Raw genomic sequence first — 20,990 nt, 5'->3', positions numbered from 1 at the left:
TTAGAGACAATGAAAATTCTAGGCCTAAGATCATCTGAAAGTAACAGTGAAAGAACTATTGTCAGAAATCTATTTGATGCATATCAATCTATTGGTTCAAAATCACGTAGTAAATATTCTAATGCTACTTGTCGTGTCATTACATCAACCATAATGAGCAAGAAAATAAAAAAAGATCATTTGATAAGAAAAACAAGTAAGTAATTAAACGTTAGTAGAACAACATTAAGTAAAGCATTAAAGAGGCAGGAAAAAATAGAGGAACCTAACAATAATTCTCTTTGGGCATTCTCGGGTAGACTACCACGCAAAGACAAGGTTGTTGTTGATGCACTAAAAACATTAATTGAAATTTTTTTGGTATGACAACACAAGAGTATCCCCAACCAAAGAGATGTTGTTAGAAGGTGAATTGGGTCTACAAATCGTGAACCACATGCCAAACACTATTTGGATATGACTCAAACTAAATTTATGAAAGATTCCTTCAAAAGTTTCCTCAAATAAGAATTTCTCAAAGATTTTTTGAAATGGCAAAACCTTTTTATATTAAGATTAATCATGTATGCACCACGTGTTTTTGTAGGATGCATATTGAATTTTCCATGCACTATGATATTTTTTCATCATATTTGTTCTACTTTGCACACTAACGATGTTTTGTAGGAATGTAATATACAAGCACCTCCTAAGTCGGTAAGAGAATTTATTTCAAGTGTGCTATGTAATAGACATGATGGTTGCATTTATTATAAGATGCCTTGTTTGGAAGGTTCTTGTGCTATATGTGGTGGTTTTGCAACGTTTACCAAGATGCGTACATTTGGAGAGAACACATGAAATTGGTACGAAACTAGTTTCTTTCGAAAAATACACGACAGTCACATATGGAGTTAAAGATGGAAAAGATTTGAAGAGATGTGAGCTAGTGAAAAATGATATATATGTAGCTCAATTTATAAAAATGCTTCAAGAGAAACTAGTTTATGAGTACATAATGCATACACATAGAGCTCGATGGTTAGATGAACAATTCAAGTTATGTAAGGACACATTTCCTCTTGGCACCATTGTCTCTATAGTTGATTTCATTGAAAATTATACACTACAACCTCAAAATGAAGTTCAATCCATTTATTATCACTATACACAAGTTTTCTATTTTTATACACATAACATTCATGCATGCAGATGATAACACAGAGGGGGATAGAAAGGTTGTAAGAGAGTATCACTTCTACATAAGTGATGATCGTACTCATTCATTGGAGTTTGTACAATGATGCTTTAAAGTTTTCTATGATAGTTTAAGGGAAATGAACATACAATACAATTGACACTTAATATGGTTAGATAATTGCACCGCACAATTCAAGAATGCAAGAATGTTTCATTGGTTGACAAGGAGGCATATGATAAGCGGTGTACAACATTTTTGAAATTTCACTGAGGCTGGACATGGTAAGGGAGAGCATGATGGTGCAGGAGCATGTGTGAAAAGAGCCTTAGCTAGGGAAGAATTGAAGTACGAAGGTGGTGCTAAGTTGGTAGATGTAGAAACAATTGTGCGATGGTGTAAGTCTATGATGGGTCTAGGTAATCTAGGTACGTTAATGGTTTGTAGATATGTTTGGTTGATCACTGAATCTAACATTGAAAACTATCTAGATTGTTGTACAGTTGCAGGATCGAGTGACATGCACTCATTTATGAGTTCAAATCCAAGTTCACTGGTAACTTATACGAGACAAATGGTATATTTTTGCTCTTCATGCATGTATTGTTTGTGGGAAGAATGTGAATCACAAGAGTGGGTTGACAAATGGTCTTGTAAACCGTTGGTTCCCATTGATTCATATCAAATTCCCAAAGCACTACAATTGAGCTAGATGGAGACATCAGTGAATTTTGACCATGTATCTGACCTAGTGGATTTAGGTGATTTTTTGAGTTAATTTTTTTGCAAGTATACTTTTCAGTTCATTTTGTTGTACATCATACTTTAGTTTTGGTATTAATTAACACTTTATAAAATGTAGGTCATGTGTATGCATTTGTTGCAGAAGAGAACAATAAAGAAAGAACAAATTACTATTTCTGTCATTGTGTTGAGCCTAAAAGAAAATTGACAACCACAATCATTGATGGAGAGGGTATTGAGTACCCAATAGGGTCTATTGTCGTGACAGGAACTGGCTTCAGAGATACCCTATCAAGAATTATGATGTTTGGTTGTTCAAGGACTTTGAAACACACAGACATATTCTTCATTTCTCTAACCTTGTTGTTGCAACAAATATTCATTTGATGAAGTATCGTGGTAGACCTCATAACAAGATTTTATGGAAAGTTCGTGAATATGACCACGAGGCAATACTTGACATAATATGGGTTAGAACCAATCATGAAGGCTCACTTGATTGATTTTATGGTTCAAAGTAGAATGATTTTGAGAATTTTGTATAAATCGTCGACGAATTGTTCTATATTCTTTTTTTGTATATATAAATGCCCATGAGCTGATTTTTACAAGTTTAGGGGCATAATTTTGTATATTTAAATGACAATGAGCTGATTTGTACATATGTACATGCCAAATTTTGTATATTAAAATGGTGATGAGCTGAATCGCACATATTGTAATGCCAAATTTTGTATAAAAGCCCATGAGATGATTTTTAAGACATTTTTTTTGCATAATCAAATAGCTAAGAGCTGATTTGACCATATTTAGAGGTAAATTTTTGAATAATATGTGACAATGTTTTGTGACTATTTTGTGTGTCAATGTTTTGTGACTATGTTTTGAGTATATGTGATGTGTCCTTGGTCAATCATGAGCATTCTTAATTCTTGTATAATCATGGACAATTATTTGAGTCATTATCGGGTCATAGGGGTCATAGATTGAGACTAGATACAATTTGAGCAAAAAATGTCATTGTTGTCAAACAAATTGTCAAAAAAGTTGTCAAGCAACTTCTACATTGCATCGGTAGGGTATGACACTCGACGTTTTGGTGCTTTGGGATGCATGACAGGGGTATGCCTATCATAAAATTGCCCACCCAGATGCACTCGTGACGTCGGTTTTGTGCACACGATGAACCAAATCAATTCTAGCCAATCCTACAACTTTGCATTGCATGCAACTGACGACTTTTTGTAGCAGGAGAAAAAATGCTACCAATCGAAAATGGCTCCGAGTTGTCAAAAAATGAGAAAGGACATTGTAGAGGAGCCTCACGCGACCTAACGGGTTCAAAAAGATCAACCATATGTGTCCTGGATTGGAAGAAATAGTCCGTCAAGTTTTGACAATTTTTTGGACTCAGGGCACTTGAGAGATCGCACCGGTATGGATGACTCTCGACGTTTTCGTGCTTTAAGATGCACGATAGAGGCATGCCTAGCGTAAACCTGCCCACTCGAGTGCACTCGCGACATCGGTTTGTGCACACGATGAACTGAATCAATTCTAGCTAATCTTGCAACTTTTCATTGGATGCAACTGACGGTTTTTGGAGCAGGAAAAAAAATGCTAATAATTGAAAATGGCTCCAAGTCATCAAAAAATGAGATAGGCCATTGTAGAGGAGCCTCACGCAACCCCACGGGATCAAACAGATCGACCATATGTATCCTGGATTTGAAGAAACAATCCGTCAAATTTTGATAATTTTTTGGACTCAGGGCACTTGAGAGATCGCACTGGTATGGTATGACTCTCGATGTTCCGACATTTTGGGATACATGATAGGGGCATGCCTAGTGTAAAACTGCCCACCTGGATGTGATCGCGATGTTGGTTTGTGCACATGACGAACTGAATCAATTCTATCCAATCTTGCAACTTTTCATTGCATGCAACTGACGGTTTTTGGAGTAGACGAAAAAATGCTAATAATTAAAAATGGCTCTGAGTCATCAAAAACCGAGATAGGCCATTGTAGAGGAGCCTCACGCAACCCCACGAGAACAAATAGATTGACCATATGTGTCCTGGATTTGAAGAAACAGTCCATCAAAATTTGACAATTTTTTGGACTCAACGCACTTGAGAGATCGCATCGGTACGGTATGACTCTTGACATTTCGACATTCTGGGATGCATGACATGGGCATGCCTAGTGTAAAATTTCCCACCTGAACGCGCTCGTAATGTCGGTTTGTGCATACGACGAACTGAATCAATTCTAGCCAATCTTGCAACTTTTCATTGCATGCAATTGATAGTTTTTGGAGCAGGCAAAAAAATGCTAATAATTGAAAATGGCTTTGAGTCATCGAAAATTGAGATAGGCCATTGTAGAGGAGCCTCACGGGACCCCACAGGATCAAATGGATTGACCATATGTGTCCTAGATTTGAAGAAAGAGTCCGACAAATTTTAACAATTTTTTGGACTCAGGGCACTTGAGAGATCGCACTGGTACGATTGACTCTCGACGTTCCGACACTTTGGGATGCATGACAGGGGCATGCCTAGCATAAACCTGCCCACCTGGACATGCTCGCGATGTTGGTTTGTGCACATGATGAACCAAATCAGTTCTAGCCAATCTTGCAACTTTGCATTGTATGCAACTTACGATTTTTGGAGCAGGCAAAAAAATGCTAATAATTGAAAATGGCTCCGAGTTGTCAAAAAATGAGACAGGCCATTATAGAGGAGCCTCACACGACCCCTCGGGATCAAACAAATCAACCATATGTGTCCTGGATTTGAAGAAATAGTCCGTCAAATTTTTGACAATTTGTTGGACTCAGGGCACTTGAGAGGTTGCATCGGTATGGTATGACTCTCGACGTTCCGATGCTTTGGGATGCATGATAGGGGCATTCCTAGTAGAAAACCTGCCCACCCAGATGCACTCGCAACGTCGGTTTGTGCACATGATGAACTGAATCAATTCTAGCCAATCTTGCAACTTTGCATTGCATGCAACTGACGATTTTTGCAGCAGGCGAAAAAAATGCTAATTATCAAAAATGGCTTTGAGTCATCGAAAATAGAGATAGGCCATTATAGAGGAGCCTCACGCGATCCCATAGGATCAAACGAATCGACCATATGTGTCCTGGATTTGAAGAAACAGTCCATCAAATTTTGACAATTTTTTGGACTCAGGGCAATTGAGAGATCGCACCAATATGGTATGACTCTCGACGTTCCGGTGCTTTGGGATGCATGATAGGGGAGTTCCTAGCATAAACCTACCTACCCAGACACACTCATGACGTCAGTTTGTGCACACAACAAACCAAATCAATTTTAGCCAATCTTGCAACTTTGCATTGCATGCAATTGACGATTTTTGGAGCAGGCGAAAAAGTGCTAATAATTTAAAATGGCTTTGAGTTGTCAAAAACTGAGATAGGACATTGTAGAGGAGCCTCACATGACCCCATGAGATCAAATGAATCGACCATATATGTCCTAGATTTGAAGAAATAGTCCATCAATTTTTGACAATTTTTTGGACTTAGGGCAATTGAGAGATCGCACTGGTACAGTATGACTCTCGACGTTCCAACACTTTGGGATGCATGATAGGGGCATGCCTAGCATAAACCTTCCCACTCGGACACACTCATGATGTCGGTTTGTGCACATGACAAACAAAATTTGACCATTGTGAGTGTGAGGGTTCTCTCGCACCAAACACATTGTTGTTTATATTCATATTGTCGATTTTTTGTTGTTTATATTCATATTGTTGATTACATATGCAAATATTCATTTAAATTTATAAAAGGGCAGCCACCAAATACAATGAATACACAATAATGAACTGAATACAAGAAGTTTTGTAGGGTTAATTCAACATTTTAAATTTTTTATCAAATCATATTCCATGATTGCAATGTTTTATATCATATATTTTTGTTGTTTATATTCATATTGTTGATTACATATGCAAATATTCATTTAAATTTATAAAAGGACAATCAAAAAATACAACGAATATAAAATAATGAACTCATTACACATTTATTGGAACGAATATCGATATTTATATATATAAAAAAAAGGCATGTTTGCCAAGTCAATACAAGTATTACAAAAATGTGGCATATGCCATGTCCAAATCAATATACAATAAAAATGTAGAATATATCTACATGTATTGGTCATTCTATGACCAAAACTAACACTATTTGATCCTAAACTTGTGGTGGATCATCAAAATCAAGCCTCTTCGATGCAGTACGCGTCTCTGTAGATGGCTGCAAAACCACAATTTAAAAGCCAAGTTAGAATTCTTTTGTAGAAAATAGTTCACAATTAACAACATAACTATGCATTTAACTTTAATTCCTTTGCAATTGAAATGTAGATTACCTCATCGACTGATCTAGGAGCTAATGTCTTCACTCTCCTCTCCTTGTCACTCTTAGGAGTTTTCTTGAAGACATAATTAAATGGATCCACGTTATGGCCATACCGGGAAGGGGTCCATTGCAGATTAAATGTATAATTAATACAATGTACTAACATAAATATATCAAAAACACTTAAAATCTATAATATAGAGAACAATGACGTACCTGTGCCTGAGATGCTTCTCCAATGGACTGAGGATGGCTCACCATCGATGTAGAAACTGTCGCTATTACCTATACAAAAATGTTCAAAGATTAAATACAATTAATATAATGATAAGTATTGAAGGTTAAAAATAATTAATTTTACATATCAAACAAAAGTGTACAAGATCCCGAGATGCTTCTCTAGTGCAAGGAGGAGGGTTCACCATTGATGAAATAGGTATGGATATTTCCTGTATGAAAAAATTATACGATTATAATATATCACAAGTTCACATGTACGCGTGAATATAATCATGAAATCAAGAAAATAAAGTAGAGATACATATCTCCGCCCTCTCTTGATCCGCGGGCGAATCAGATGCATTCAACAAATCCACAAAGCTCAATGGCCGCTGCACATGTAAAATAGACAAAAAACACTAATCAATCTACAAACCCCAACTAATACTTGATTTCAACATTTTCAAACAATTGTACAACTAAAAATGTGTTCAATTACCTTCTTCCCACGTTTTGGGGTCTTCGAGGAATTCTTTTTCTTAGGATGAGCCCTAGACGCAGAGGGGGTACACCAAAAAAATAAAATTAACATGAGATATTAGTACATAATAAATTAAACATAATTTTAAAAATCTAAAATGAAATGACTTGCATATTCCATCAAAACAATACATAAAAAGAGTTGTACAAAATATGATACCATATAGCCTTGTAGGCCAAAATTGATCGGTGAGAGCGTGATGTCATCAATCTGGGACATTTCATCCCTTGTCAACACCTACAAACCAAAAATTGGACCAAGCATTAAAGATAGTATATCTTGTATTTTTTTGAATTCAAAGTGTATAATTCTATTTTAACATGTTACAAAATTTATACCTCAGGCATCGAAGTTGCACCTATAGTAACTGGGGGAGGTGTATGGGATACCACTGCTGCATCCTAAAATGCATATTATTTGTCTCAATTTAAATCGATGTATAAATTAAAATTCATTTATGTAATTACAAATTTAAAGTGATTGATAAATAAAATGTTATGAATTCAAATCAACACACCTGTGTTTATGGCTCATGGGCAAACACCATGTCCATCAACTCATCTATCAACGCGACATCCTCGACCATGTGAGCCTGACATCTATAATCGTAAATCATGCACAGATGATATGAGGACCCATCTGCACCGACTGCATCATCTATCCCCGAGCAACTGACACACATATGCTGGATGGGGTCTCTGTCACCCTCTAATGGCTCATCATCCAATACAATAGGGTGTGCTAATGACGTCCCATACTGGATGATGACACCAGTCAATGTTGTGGCCGCCTGAAGAGTTTGTAGCTCCATCGACTCTTTCAACTCTAATGGAACAACCTGAAGCACCTTGGGTTTGGGTGCTAGGGGGCAGCAACTCTCCGCGGGTAATCGCCTATAGGCTCCAGTCTATCTTGGGCAGAGCCACCACCTCTACCATGAAACTCTCTCATGTCAAAATAGTTTGGCCGCACATTGAGCACAAACTCACAATATATTTTTCTCAAAAAATATAATGGCACCTCATAATTATTACAAGGTGGATCATCAAAGACCATCCACCACCTCTGCCAAAAAAGATTCTTCATCTGTACATTGGTACACCAATGTATGGGAAACCTCTTTGCATTAAGAGGTAATGACTGACTAGTTTTGGGATCAACAAAAAGGGCACATATTTGTTGTTTAGTAATATTTTTGTTTTTTACTCCATCGTATGATAGCCCATTGGCATAGAATTGACGACACCTATCCCTAAAGCTTCCCCATTTGGTAATTTATGTGGAAATAGCTATGGCACCACTAGATAATTTTTCTAGGCTAGTGGTGAGGGATTGATGATGGTCAAGCGCAGAAGTTTTCAATTTAACAATCAATCTACTAATTTTAGACATCTTTTGTCTTAACTGATTAATTAATTCTTCCTGTGTTTCGGGTGTGTAGTCAAAAGGAGGAATTGGGGGTTGTTCTTGTGTGTTTTCAGGAGGTGCATTTGGTTGTTCTTGTGGGTTTTCAGGAGGTGCATTTGGTTGTTCTTGTTCTGGATTAGAAGAATCTGGTTTTTGAAACAAAAAATGAAAAACCTTAATCAAAATTAATGAAATTAAATTGAAAATGTAAAACAAATTGCATAAACCTGAAAGAAAGACAAAAATAAACAAAAAATAACTTGATCCATAGCTTGGAGGACAAATATAGCACCCTGTTCGTAGTTTAGGAGAGGAAATGGGGAAAAAATGAAGTTAAAAACACACTATTCATGGGTAAATGAGACCCAGTTTTTTTTAAATTTTTTTTTTTTACCAGGCACTGAGTACGCGGTTTTATTTGGATTATTAGTGCGTACACGCTCATTTTCCTAATCATAGAGCGTACGCGCTATCTTCTCTAGGCTCAGGAAGAACCTAAGCGCGTACACAAGAATTTCAAATTTTAAAACCGTGTATGTGCTGCTTGTTTTTCCATGTTTTTTTGGGTGGTGTCCACTTTTCTGACCACCATCTTTGTGCACATGCCCATATATGCATACATATGTATATATATGTATATGCATACATATGTATACATATGTGTATATATATGTATACATATATGTGTGTGTATATATATATATAGAGAGAGAGAGAGAGAGAGAGAGAGAGAGAGAGAGAGAGAGAGAGAGAGAGAGAGAGAGAGAGAGAGAGAGAGAGAGAGAGAGGAAAATATTAGTAGAGAGGGAAGGGAGAGGTATACAAGGAGTGATTGAGAGACCTACAAAGAGGAGAGGTAGAGAGATGTAGAGATAAGTTTAGAAAGAGAGAAATAGGTGTAAGGAGGAAAGGTGAGAGGTGAAGAGGGAGGGGAAGAACTAGAGAGGAGATAGATATAGAGACAAGAGACCTAGAGATTGGGGAGGGAGGGGTGAGAGACCTAGGGGAGAGATAGAGGTCAGAGACCTACAACCTAGGGAGAGAGGAGTGAGAGACCTAGGTGGAGATATAGAGGGGGAGAGAGAGGTGGGAAAGAGGGAGGTGGGCAATAAGTCAAGGAAGGAAAATTAGTGAGATAAAGAGGGAGGGAGAGACTTAAATATTGGGAGTAAGAGGGAGAAGAGAGGAAGAGAGAGGTGAAGAACACGATAGGGGAGGGGGAGAGAGAACAATAAAGAGAAATAGATGGCTAAGAAGTGAGGGTGAGGTAGACATAGAGTGATTGCGATACTTGGAGAGGGGATATAAAGAGAGGTAAGAGAGATAATTTTAAAAGGAGAGAAAGGTGGGTAAGGAGGCAAGGAGAGAGGTGGAGAGGGAGGTAAAGAACTAGAGAGGGGAGAGAACTAGAGCCTAGGGATAAAGGGTTAGAGACACAAGGGGAGGTAGAGGTGAGAGAGATAGAGGGGTAGACAAAGGTGGATAATAAGACACGGTGGGAGAGGTTAGATACCTAGAGGGGAAGAGTGAGGTGACAGACATAGATGGGGAGAGAGAAGGGATGGATAAAGAGGGTATATACCTAGAGGGGAAGAGAGAGAGATGGTGGGAGGGAGAGGTGCCAATCTAAACGAGAGAGAGAGAGAGAGAGAGAGAGAGAGAGAGAGAGAGAGAGAGAGAGAGAGAGAGAGAGAGAGAGAGAGAGAGAGAGAGAGAGCTCATGGCAGAGATCTAGAGAGGAGAGCGAGAGGTGAGATAGAGAAGAGAGGGAGAGAGATAGGTATAGAGTTTTTGGGAGATAAAGAGAGCGAGATAGTTATAGAAAGACAATGCTAATAGGAGCATGTTGGTTATTGAAATTTGACTAAGTTTGAAAATTTATATAATCTTTTAAATCCTAGAATTTATATTACAAGTCCTAGAGATTTGAAATCACTCTCAAACATCTTGCCAATATATACATAAATGTTATATTTTATGTATATATTACACTAAAGGAATGTAGAATATGTATTTTTTTTTTGAATTTGGTGTGTGCCAAATTTAGTGCCCGCCAAATGGGTTGTGTAGACACCTAAAAATGTCTCATTAATTGCACACTAATTATTCACCTTATTAATTAAGTAATTATTAATTATTTAATTAAGCCAATTATTCTTTTGAACTAACTTAATCATCATTATCTATCTTACTAATTACTCAATTTGTATTTTTTAATCAATTAATCACTAAACCCCTTTCTCAAATATTAATTATGATTAGTTTTCTTAATTAAATAATATTTATTATTTAATTAATCCCATTTCTAATGATTAAATAATTTCATTTAAATTATTTAATTAATTAACTTATTCCTCCAATTCCCCAAATTCTAATTTCAACTCATTCCATCTAATTTGATTTTCTGAAATTCACATTTCATCAAATTTGAATTTCAATAAATTTGAGTAAATCTCACGTGCATTTCAACATTCGAAAATACATTCAAATTCAAATCAAAATGAAAATGAATTTTAATTCAAAGTCCTACAACACATGCTGAAAATCCTAACTGGTTCATCAAACCAGTTAACTTAGTTAACTCTTCAATCTCCCCTTTTCACTCCAAATTACCTTTTTTGACTAATCAATCAAACCAGTCATCTCCCTAATCAATTCAATCCACTAGTCAATCAATTGAGTCAATTATCCAATCAATCCACTTAACTGATCAATCAAAATCAGTGAACAATCAATCGACACTTCAGTTCCAAATCTCACCCCATCTCACCTAAAAATCTATAAAATCAAGGCTTATTTCTCAATTTCAATCTAGAATCACTATCTTCAAAATAATTGTGTCAATCATATACATGAATCCCAGTACAACACCTGAGAGTCACCTATCACACAATTGGAAGAAGAGCAATGGAAGCCACAATGCAAAATAGGGAGTTTGATTAGTTTAATTATTCAATTCTTAGATCTCTATTTCATTGTCATTTAGGAGTTAATTTTAATTGGATTAAAGTTTGTGATTCACTCTTATGTATATGATTAATTTTACCCCTGAAATAGGTTGCAATGGGAAATAACAAGCTGTTGGCTTGGATTTGCCTTGGGAATCCAATCCAAAGGCTTGGATGACCATCTCAGGCCCGATATATGTTTTTTTGAAAACATGCAAAAATTCCTCACATTTTTGTTCATGCTTTCCATCAAGTTTACATGGGTTTCAATGCAAACAAATATACCACAATGATGTTAAGATCTATCTTAGCTATCTAACCATATAATATTTTCACAATTTGATTATGTTAAGGTTTTCATCTCTATTTTTTTTGTTGGCGTGTCCATTTTTTTGTTAAAAAGTAACTGTGCTATTTTGGACACGATTTTTTACTTATTCATCACATTTTGAAACAAATTACATTTTTAGAAACTAGGATCCATTCTACACATAGTGAAAAAATAAGATTTTTGATTAGTTTTCAAAAATTTTAGGGGGGAGCAAGCTTAAATTTTTATTTTTTAGGATGTGTCCACTTCAAAAATTAGTTAAAAAATCATATATTCATAAAAAAATTAGCCTAAAAAATTATCATAAACTACATGGTGTTAGCTAGTTTATCATTGAAATGATTTTAAAATTTGTAAAATAAATTTGATATTTTTTGGGCACCACATTTGACGCTATGTTATGTTTTTCTGATAAAAATAGGACCAACAATATGGTGCCCCTTTTGAAACCTTTAATCTCCACCATTAAAAAAAAAATAGTTGTTCAAAAAGTTGATTCATAGCACTACAACTCTTGTTCTTGTTGTATCTTCAATTTTTGAGTGTAGGTACCTTCAATTTCTTGTAAACTTCCATGCTTTCCATCAAAGTTCTTGTTCTTGTTCATGCTTTCCATCAAAGTTCTTGTTCTTGTTCTTGTTGTATCTTGTTCTTGTTCTTGTTCATGCTTTCCATCAAAGTTCTTGTTGTATCTTCAATTGGGATCTTAAGACCCCCTTTTTCTCCCCCATCTTGGTGCACATACCCTATGGATGATAAGTTAAAATGACATCTTTAGATCCATATTTTTAGGTTTAACACATTTTTCAGCAATAGCTATGTTGAAAGAGTTTGAAGAGTATTGTGACACTCTCAACTCTATCTATTTTGGTCCTTATTATTAGTTATGGGTAGAATATGCCATATTCTCATTACCAAGGGAGAAATAGGAGAGTAACCAGTTATTGTTAGTCTTGTTAGTAAGTGTTTTTGTTCAATCAACAAGTTTGATATTAGTCTATATAATCACTTTTGATTTTCAATAAAAAGATGATTTTGAATAATGAAGCTTGTATATTGAAGATCAATTGAATTATAATAAATAGGATTGTAGCCACTCAAGCAAGGGCCACTTGAGGTATTGTGTCTCTATAGTATTTTATATTATTGTTTATATGTGTTAGTAATGAGTTGTTTTGGATAAGTTGTGTAACATAATAGTTAATTCTATTAGTTTTACAATAGTCGTCCTACAACCACTATTGTATCAATTAACCAATCAACTCTTAAAAACTATTATGTAGTTAGATACGCTTTTAGCATTGTTATCTTTTTAGTGTAGCTCATTACTTTTAGTTAATTTAATAATAGACGTTGATAAAACAATGTAGAAGGCTTCCCTAGTATGTACATATAGTGTTGAAATCATCAGAAAAACATGTCCTTGGTTGATAATTAAATGAGCCTCTCTAGGATAGTAGGTTACTTAATTTGGGATCCATTGGCTTGTTAAGCATATGCATTAAATTATTTGTATCAACCTATTGCACTTAGTAGAGATAAATCGATAACCACATTTGATTAATGAAGTCAAAAGCCTATGATCACAATGGCCCAATGGGGGTTTGAACCTTGTTGGTCATAACATCACCACCACTACTTAACCAACACACCATAGGAATAACCCTGTCCTCTCCCATTTTGTTATTCTTTCCTTTCCCTTTCCATTTATTTCTAGTCATACCTTTTTCCACCATATAGTAAAAGATCCTTTCACCTTATTCTTTGCAAACCTGGTCTTCTTGGGATCTTCAATATCTTCATACTCAACATGACCTAAATATGGAAAAAATCATAAATTTAGCTTAAGCGTAATAAAATTTAAAAGGGGAACTAATTAATTAATTAATGATTAACTAATGTAGTGTCAAAATTGCACATGATGGTAATTATACACTTAGCATTGGTCCCATAGAATTTATGAAAAAACCTTTGTTGAGAATTTAATAAGTTTAATCTCATAGGTCAAAAATATGAAGTCTTTATAGTCTGTAGTTTGAAAATCACAAAAATTCTTTTTGACAACAATTTCATGCATGCAAACATCTATACGACGTGCTAGCATTCTACAAATTTTTGAGATCCAAAATTGAATATTCCATGTGTTTCATCCATGACATATGTCACAATGTTCACATGGAAGCATAGTGCCTTGTCTTGTCCTTTTTCTGAAATAAAATCCCATGCTTTCATTTATTTGACAAGATTTTTTTGACTTTTCACTCTCTTAGCTCACAATAAGAAAAATATATCAAAATACTTTCACCTCTCAAACTAGCAATGGTCTGAGCTCTTCTACATTATTTATGCCATTAAATCTATCAAAGTGTCTTAAGGGAGGATCCACAAGATTATTGGTAACACTCTCTTGCATTGTGTCTTTTGTTGTATGGGTTTGAATATATCATTTATCTATCATAATAACTATTTTCCTCCATACAAGGGATTGTTTATATCACACGTCTATTTTTTTGATGCCTTTTATTTCTTCTATTTATACATTGTTATTTTTGACTATCTATGGAGAACAAAAGACCAAAATGGAGGTTTTTATTGAGGAAACCCCTATACAACCACCAAATTTTTTGATGTTATTATGTATATGTAGGTTCAGACATGATACAAGTTGAAGTTTAACAATTTGGAAGCATTCTAGTTAAATTTGACTAGACAATAGTGCGAGCATTTTGTCATCTACATGACTTATTGTTGTTTTGTTGAGAGCCACCTCAACTAGTGATGTGTTCCTTTTTGTCTATATTTCATGCTTTTGTAGTTTATACATTTATATCCTTTCATAGATAACTATATAATTAAGCATTTTTTATTTCATACTTATAAATTTAATATAAAAAGTTATCCTTTTAACACATAAATTCCTCATTCATTCTTGTAAGTTATAACTAAGCTAGACCAATAAAGTAGCCTTTATCATTTAAGGTAATTGAGAGATATTTTCTCCTTAAGACCCCATGGTGTTGAGGGTAAATTCCCTCCTCTACAATTAATAAGGGGATTATTTATTTACTAAAACACCCTTATTAAGTTCAACTTAGAGAGAATCTCAAAATATATTGATGATTGTAATGATGGATGAATGGATGAGTTTTGATTGCAAGTCCTATTGAGGTACTCATGCACAGATACATGAGTCTCTCATAAATAGAGAAAAAGATTAAATCTTATTAAAAAACTCATCTCCAATAGAGAGAAAACATAATAAATGTGCTATTTGAAAAAGGAAATAATGAGGACTTGATATGAGCATGGATGTGCCTTGAATGCAAGGCCTAATGAGGTACCCATGTGCAGATAGATCATTCTCTCATAACTAGAGAAAAGGAGAATACCTCATTGGAAAAATACTCCTCTAAAAGAAACAAAGTACAATAAATGCCCTAGCGAAAGACAAAAAGGAGGAATCAATATTATCCCCAAGGATTGATTTTGTAACATAATTTTAATGAATATACCCTCAATAGAACATAAAAAATGAAGGTATGAGTCACTTTATAAAGAAGTAGCTCCAAATCCAATGGAAAGTTCTTGCAGATAGAATGTAATCCACTACCTACAAACAATATTTTCTCAGAAAGAAGTAGATGGATAAATAGGGAATCCAAACCTCAATGATGTGTGTCTATAAGAATTTCTCAAATGTCTACATGTCAAAATAAGATGATGGCAATCCAAAATCTTGTGACGATTTATGTAGAGGAAGCTCTAGAATGATAATCATGATGGGATGAAAATAATGACATGGTTGCCTTGAAAGATGAGATGCATATCCTCAAGATAATCCTCTAAATATAAAATGTTAGACTCTACAAACAAAGATGATATTTTAACAAGATATGAATCCCAAGTAGTTGTATTTGGAAGATGATAAATATCACACTATACTAAATCAATAGGGTACAATGATGTGATGGTGATAGTGATGTAATTAGGATCAGCAAAATATGGAGATTGGGAATTGAAATGAGTAGGAAAAAGGAGAAAATTCTTGGAACCACCAAAACATGCAAGACCTATGATATACTCAAGATCCTCTAAAGTATCATCATAAAATAGTATAATTATTCCTTTCTAGGATGACCAAGATGATCATAGAAGGATGAACAAAAAAACCCATGATACATCAAGTCAAATGATTAAATTAGAGACCAATAACCTCAGTGCTTATAAAAAAATGCAATGAATTCATCTCATTTAAATAGATCCTTTCTAGGTGCAATAAAATCCATGTAATTGACAAGAATGTGAAACCAAAAAAAACTAAATAACAAGTACTTGGAGTAGGTTATGAAAACTACACATGTCTAGATCTAAAATATGTCTCTAAAACCAATTGTGAAAATTAGAGATAAAGGAAATATTAGTGAGCCAAAAAGTAGAAAATGATGATATAAATTTGATAGACAATAAACTATACCAATAGAAAAAATAGATGATGAGATTTATACTATTAGAAAAGTACATAAAACTATCTTTTTGATGATATCTTGTTTGCCTAATTTTGACATCATACTTTTAAATTATGCCAAAAAAATCCTTTAAGCATAAAATATTAGGTTAGGAGGCCATGTGATGGTACAATCAGTCATGTGAACATTACATCAACATAGCTGGAGGCCCAGAGGGAGGGCCAAAGCTGATGTGGGTTCAAACCCAACAATGCTAGGAAGAAGATCAACTACTCAAATGAGGGAGCTATAAGCTAGCACGAATATGGCAGATGGTACCCAGTTGACCATCCCTGAGGTATGCTCTTTTAAACGAATATGAAGATTATTTCATGGAACATTCACGTACTTAATGGTCTACATAAACAAGAGATTCTCAAGAATATAGTTAGGGATCAAAAACCTGATATTGTTTTAATTCAAGAGACTAAAATGCCTAAGGATAAAATGGAAAAAATCAAAGTGTTTAAGAACTGTGGGGCTTTAGGGGGTAGCTCGGATGGTGCCTCTAGAGGTATTACCCTCTTTTGGAACCTTCAACATGTCCAGGGGAATCTTGTTTTTCCTGACAAGAATATGATTTTTGTTAGATTTTATCACATTAATGATTGGACTACTTGGCTTTTATCTAATATCTATGCCCCTAAATTCAAAACTAGGGAGAAGCAGACTCTAGAATAAGTTAGATTCTATCAGAGCTCAATTCAATACTGAAGGATGGCTGGTGATGGGAGACTTTAACACGCCTCTCAAGGAGAATGAGAAATTTGGGGGGATTCCTTCTTAGCTTGAGAGTAGAATGGATTTGATGAACTTCATTGATAATCAGGCGCTCCATGATGTGGATCTTTAGGGTGCTAATTATACTTGGACTAATAGAAGATCTGGTTCCGATCTTATACAGGGGAGAATTAACAGGGCCCTCATCTCTAATGATTGGTTCAATCATTAAATATGTTCCTTGAATGCTTTTTCTCGTATTGGTTCAGATCACTATCCAATCTCTTTTGTGGAGGACCCTATCTCTGGGAGGAGAAATTTCCCCTTCAAATTTGAGAAAATATAGATGATCCACCTCAAGCTTGAGGAGGCCATTAAATATTGGTGGAACATCTCAGTGGAGAGTTCTTCCATGTTCCATGTGGCTAAAAAGCTAAGGCATGTGAAGGACAAGGTGAAGAGATGGGATAAGGAAGTCTTTGGTAATATTTTTGCCTCTAAATTTGCAATCCAGCTTGATCTTAAGGATATTCAGGACAAAATCCAAGCTAATGGGTATGATGAGGTCTCTATTACCTCTGAGAATGAGATTTTATCCAGTTATCATGATATAATTAAAAACAAAGAGATGTTCTGGAAGCAACGTTCCCGCTCTCTGTGGCTTAAGGAGGGAGATAAGAATACTAGGTTCTTTCATATTACTACCATGAAACACAAGGTGGCCAATAGAATCTCAAAAATGTCTATAGGGGGAACCTTGTCCTTTGAGGAAGAGGAAATAAGAAAGGAAGCTAGATCCTATTTCTTGTCTCTATTGTCGGGTGATTGTAATCTGGATAAAAGTTCTCAAGATTTATTCCTTGCTGCTATCTCAAATGTGATCGGAAGAGATGTGAATAAATTTCTCTCTGCTATTCCTTCTGAAGTTGAGATCAAGATGGTGATATTTTCCTTTGAAGGTAATAAAGCTCCTGGTCTAGATGGCTTCCCGATGTTCTTATTTCATTCGTATTGGCACATTATTAGCTAGGACATTGTCAAGGGTGTTAAATAATTTTTTGGATCTAAGCTGATTTTGAAAGAGATCAATGCCACTTTTTTGGTCCTTATCCCTAAGATCCGGGTGCTAATGCTATGGAGATTTTTAGAATGATTAGTCTTTGTACTCCCCAACAGACTAGTTTTATTCCTCGAAGGCAGATTTTGGACTCCATCATCACGTTCCATGAGAATATTAACTCTCTGGATTTCTCCAAAAATCAAGGTTTCCTGATGAAACTTGATTTTTCGAAGGCTTATGATTGGGTGGATTGGTATTTTCTTTTCAAATTCCTTAAAGCTTTTGGCTTTAGTGAGAGTGATTCAACTGATTTCCCAACTAAATTTTACCCCCTCACTTTTGATCATTGTCAATGGTTCTCCTACTCCCTTCTTCAAGTCTTCTAGGGGCCTCAGACAAGGGGATCCAATATCTCCTATTTTGTTCATTATCTTGGCTGAAAGTATGGGCAGATATATCAACAAACTTGTTTTTGAAGGTCAACTCTAAGGTGTCAGATCCTCGTCGGCTAAGAGGGTTTTCTCTCATCAACAATTTATTGATAACACAGTGTTGTTGGGTGCATCTACTATCAAGGAAGCAAGGACCCTAAAATCGGCTAACTATTGCCAAGCCTCCGGACAACTAATTAACTGGATGAAAATCTCCCTCTTCTTCCTCAATACTCTTGAAGGTAGACAAGTGAGAATTGCTAGAATTTTGGAATGTCAGATCACTTTGGTCCCCTCTATCTACTTGGGTCTCCCTCTATGTAGAAAGCCTCCCGAGATGTTTTGGAGTAACTTGGTGGATAGATTCCACAAAAAATTAGCAGGTTGGAAAGGTGCCCTTCTGACTCAAGCGGGGAAGATCCAATTATTAAAATCCTCCCTCCAGAGTTTACTTGTGTATGCTTTAAGTCTGTTTAGAATCCCGACCAATTTTGCTGATGCTATTGAAAATATTCAAAAGTCCTTCTTATGGTCAGGGGTTGAGGAGAGGAAAAGGATTTCTCTGATCGCGTGGGATAAAGTTTGTAGACCTAAAAAAATGGGTGGCCTTGGTTTGAGAAACATTAACACCATTAATAAAGCCCTCCTCACCAAACAAATCTAGAGATAGTTTGAGAAAACTAGTGAATGGAATTCAATCTGGAAAGCCAAATACATGCAACCTCAGACATCTCTCATAGAGTTTTCTTAACTCCTTTGAAGCCCCTTTTGGATCTGCAATTTGGAATAATGTTGCTTAATCTAAAATTGTTTCTAGAATAGGTAAAAGATGGACTATTGGTAATGGTAGAAAAGTCAATTTCTAGGAGGATATATGGTTGTTGGAGACCCCCCTCTCCAACAAGGATTGCTTTTCTCCTTTATCTCTGTGTGCAAGGCCAAATTTGGTACTAAGGTGGGTGATTACTAGAGGAATAATCACTAGGTGAATCTGAATTCCATAGACCCTTCCCTTAACCTTGTCACGATTTTTCTTACTTCTGTTTTGGTGGACCCTTTGCTTGAGGATATAATCATTTGGGTTGGTACTTCCTCTAGTAGTTATTTAGTGGCTTCTATTGTTCTTTTGTTGTCCCATTCTCTTGATCCATCCCCTTGCTGGTCTAAAGTTTAGATTTGTGGTCTTATTCCCAAGATCAATATTTTTTTTGGATCCTTTTGTAGAATAAAATCCTTACCACTGATAATCTCTGCAAAAGAGGCTTCCATCTGCCCAATAGGTGCTACCTTTTCCTCAATGAGGAAGAGAATGTTAACCATATTTCTCTCCATTGTCCTTTCTCTCATACTATTTGGTCGTAGATTTTACAACTATGGAATCTGAATTGGGTATTTCCTGCTTCTGTTCAAGAGTGTTTCATTGGTTGGAGATGCCTTTCCTTGAACAACTCCATCAATCATCTATGGGACCTCATTCTACCTCATGCGTTTTGGGGAATTTAGAAAGAAAGGAACAACATAATATTCAGAGATTCCTTCTCCTCTCCTTAATTGGTGTTTACTAAAATTAAGCAGGCCATTGTGGAAAATTTGAAAGCTAATGGAAAGCCTCTTCTTTTTAGGAACAAGGATGAATTGGATTTGTTAAAAAATTGGAACGTTTCTGCTTCTATAGACAAAGGTGATAAAAAGGATAAGAGAGAAAGTAGCAAGTGGTATTTTCCTTCGACTGGTTGGATCAAAGCTAATTTTGATGGGGCGGCCAAGGGAAACCTGGGGCCGACTGGGTGTGGGGGAGTGATAAGAAATGAAGCAGGCTATTGTATCGTGACGGTGACACTCCCCATGGGATCCCATACCAACCACTTATCCGAAGCCATGGCAGCTTATCAAGCCCTTGCCCTTTCTAAATCTTTGAGATTTAATAAAGTTTGGCTCGAGGAAGATTCTAATAACATTGTTAAATGCCTAAAGGGGCTATCCTCTCCGTCATGAAACATTAAAAACATTATATCTCCAGCCAAGGAGATAATTAAGTCCTTCGAGCAATGTGTTATCTCTCATAGTTATAGAGAGACCAATACTGTAATGGTGAAAAAAGTGAATGATGGAGAGATCAAGAGGAAAGATTTTCTTCCTTCTGAGGAGAGATGAAAGTTTCACTACGAATTTCCCTTCAAACACTTTATCCACATTACATTTAAAAGAGGGGGGAATTCACTAGCCAATCTCTTAGGGAATAGATTGAATACTAAATGAATTGATAATGGGATAGAAATAACAAGCTAACCTCTCTTTTAGAATGGAAAATGATTGAATTATGTGTTGTAGAACTAAGTGTAAAAGTAGAAAAGAATTGATTATAACTTGAGATAGAAGCATGAGATGAAGATGTGCACCTAGATCTGGCTATAATATGTCGAGACGAAGCTGCCCTATGAATTTGAGGAAATATTGTCGGGACCATGCTGAAAGTGTCCATGGTCCTCTGA

General features: G+C 35.6%; 1 protein-coding gene across 1 annotated transcript in view; it reads right to left on the bottom strand.

Moving 5' to 3' along the window:
• Positions 1–19,830, bottom strand: part of LOC131040747 (protein SRG1-like) — a 69,426-nt gene extending 49,596 nt beyond the window's left edge. The window contains exons 1-2 of the mRNA XM_059220832.1: positions 19,737–19,830; positions 13,506–13,597 (exon numbers count right to left, since the gene is read on the bottom strand). Coding sequence (XP_059076815.1) covers positions 13,506–13,597; positions 19,737–19,830 — 186 coding nt within the window. The remainder of the gene's footprint in view (positions 1–13,505; positions 13,598–19,736) is intronic.
• Between the last annotated feature and the right edge of the window lie 1,160 nt (positions 19,831–20,990).

This window comes from Cryptomeria japonica, chromosome 5, assembly GCF_030272615.1.
Source record: "Cryptomeria japonica chromosome 5, Sugi_1.0, whole genome shotgun sequence".
Classification (NCBI taxonomy): domain Eukaryota; kingdom Viridiplantae; phylum Streptophyta; class Pinopsida; order Cupressales; family Cupressaceae; genus Cryptomeria; species Cryptomeria japonica.
The sequence above is the reverse complement of the archived record's forward strand: the minus strand, read 5'-3'. Positions and strand labels throughout refer to the sequence as shown.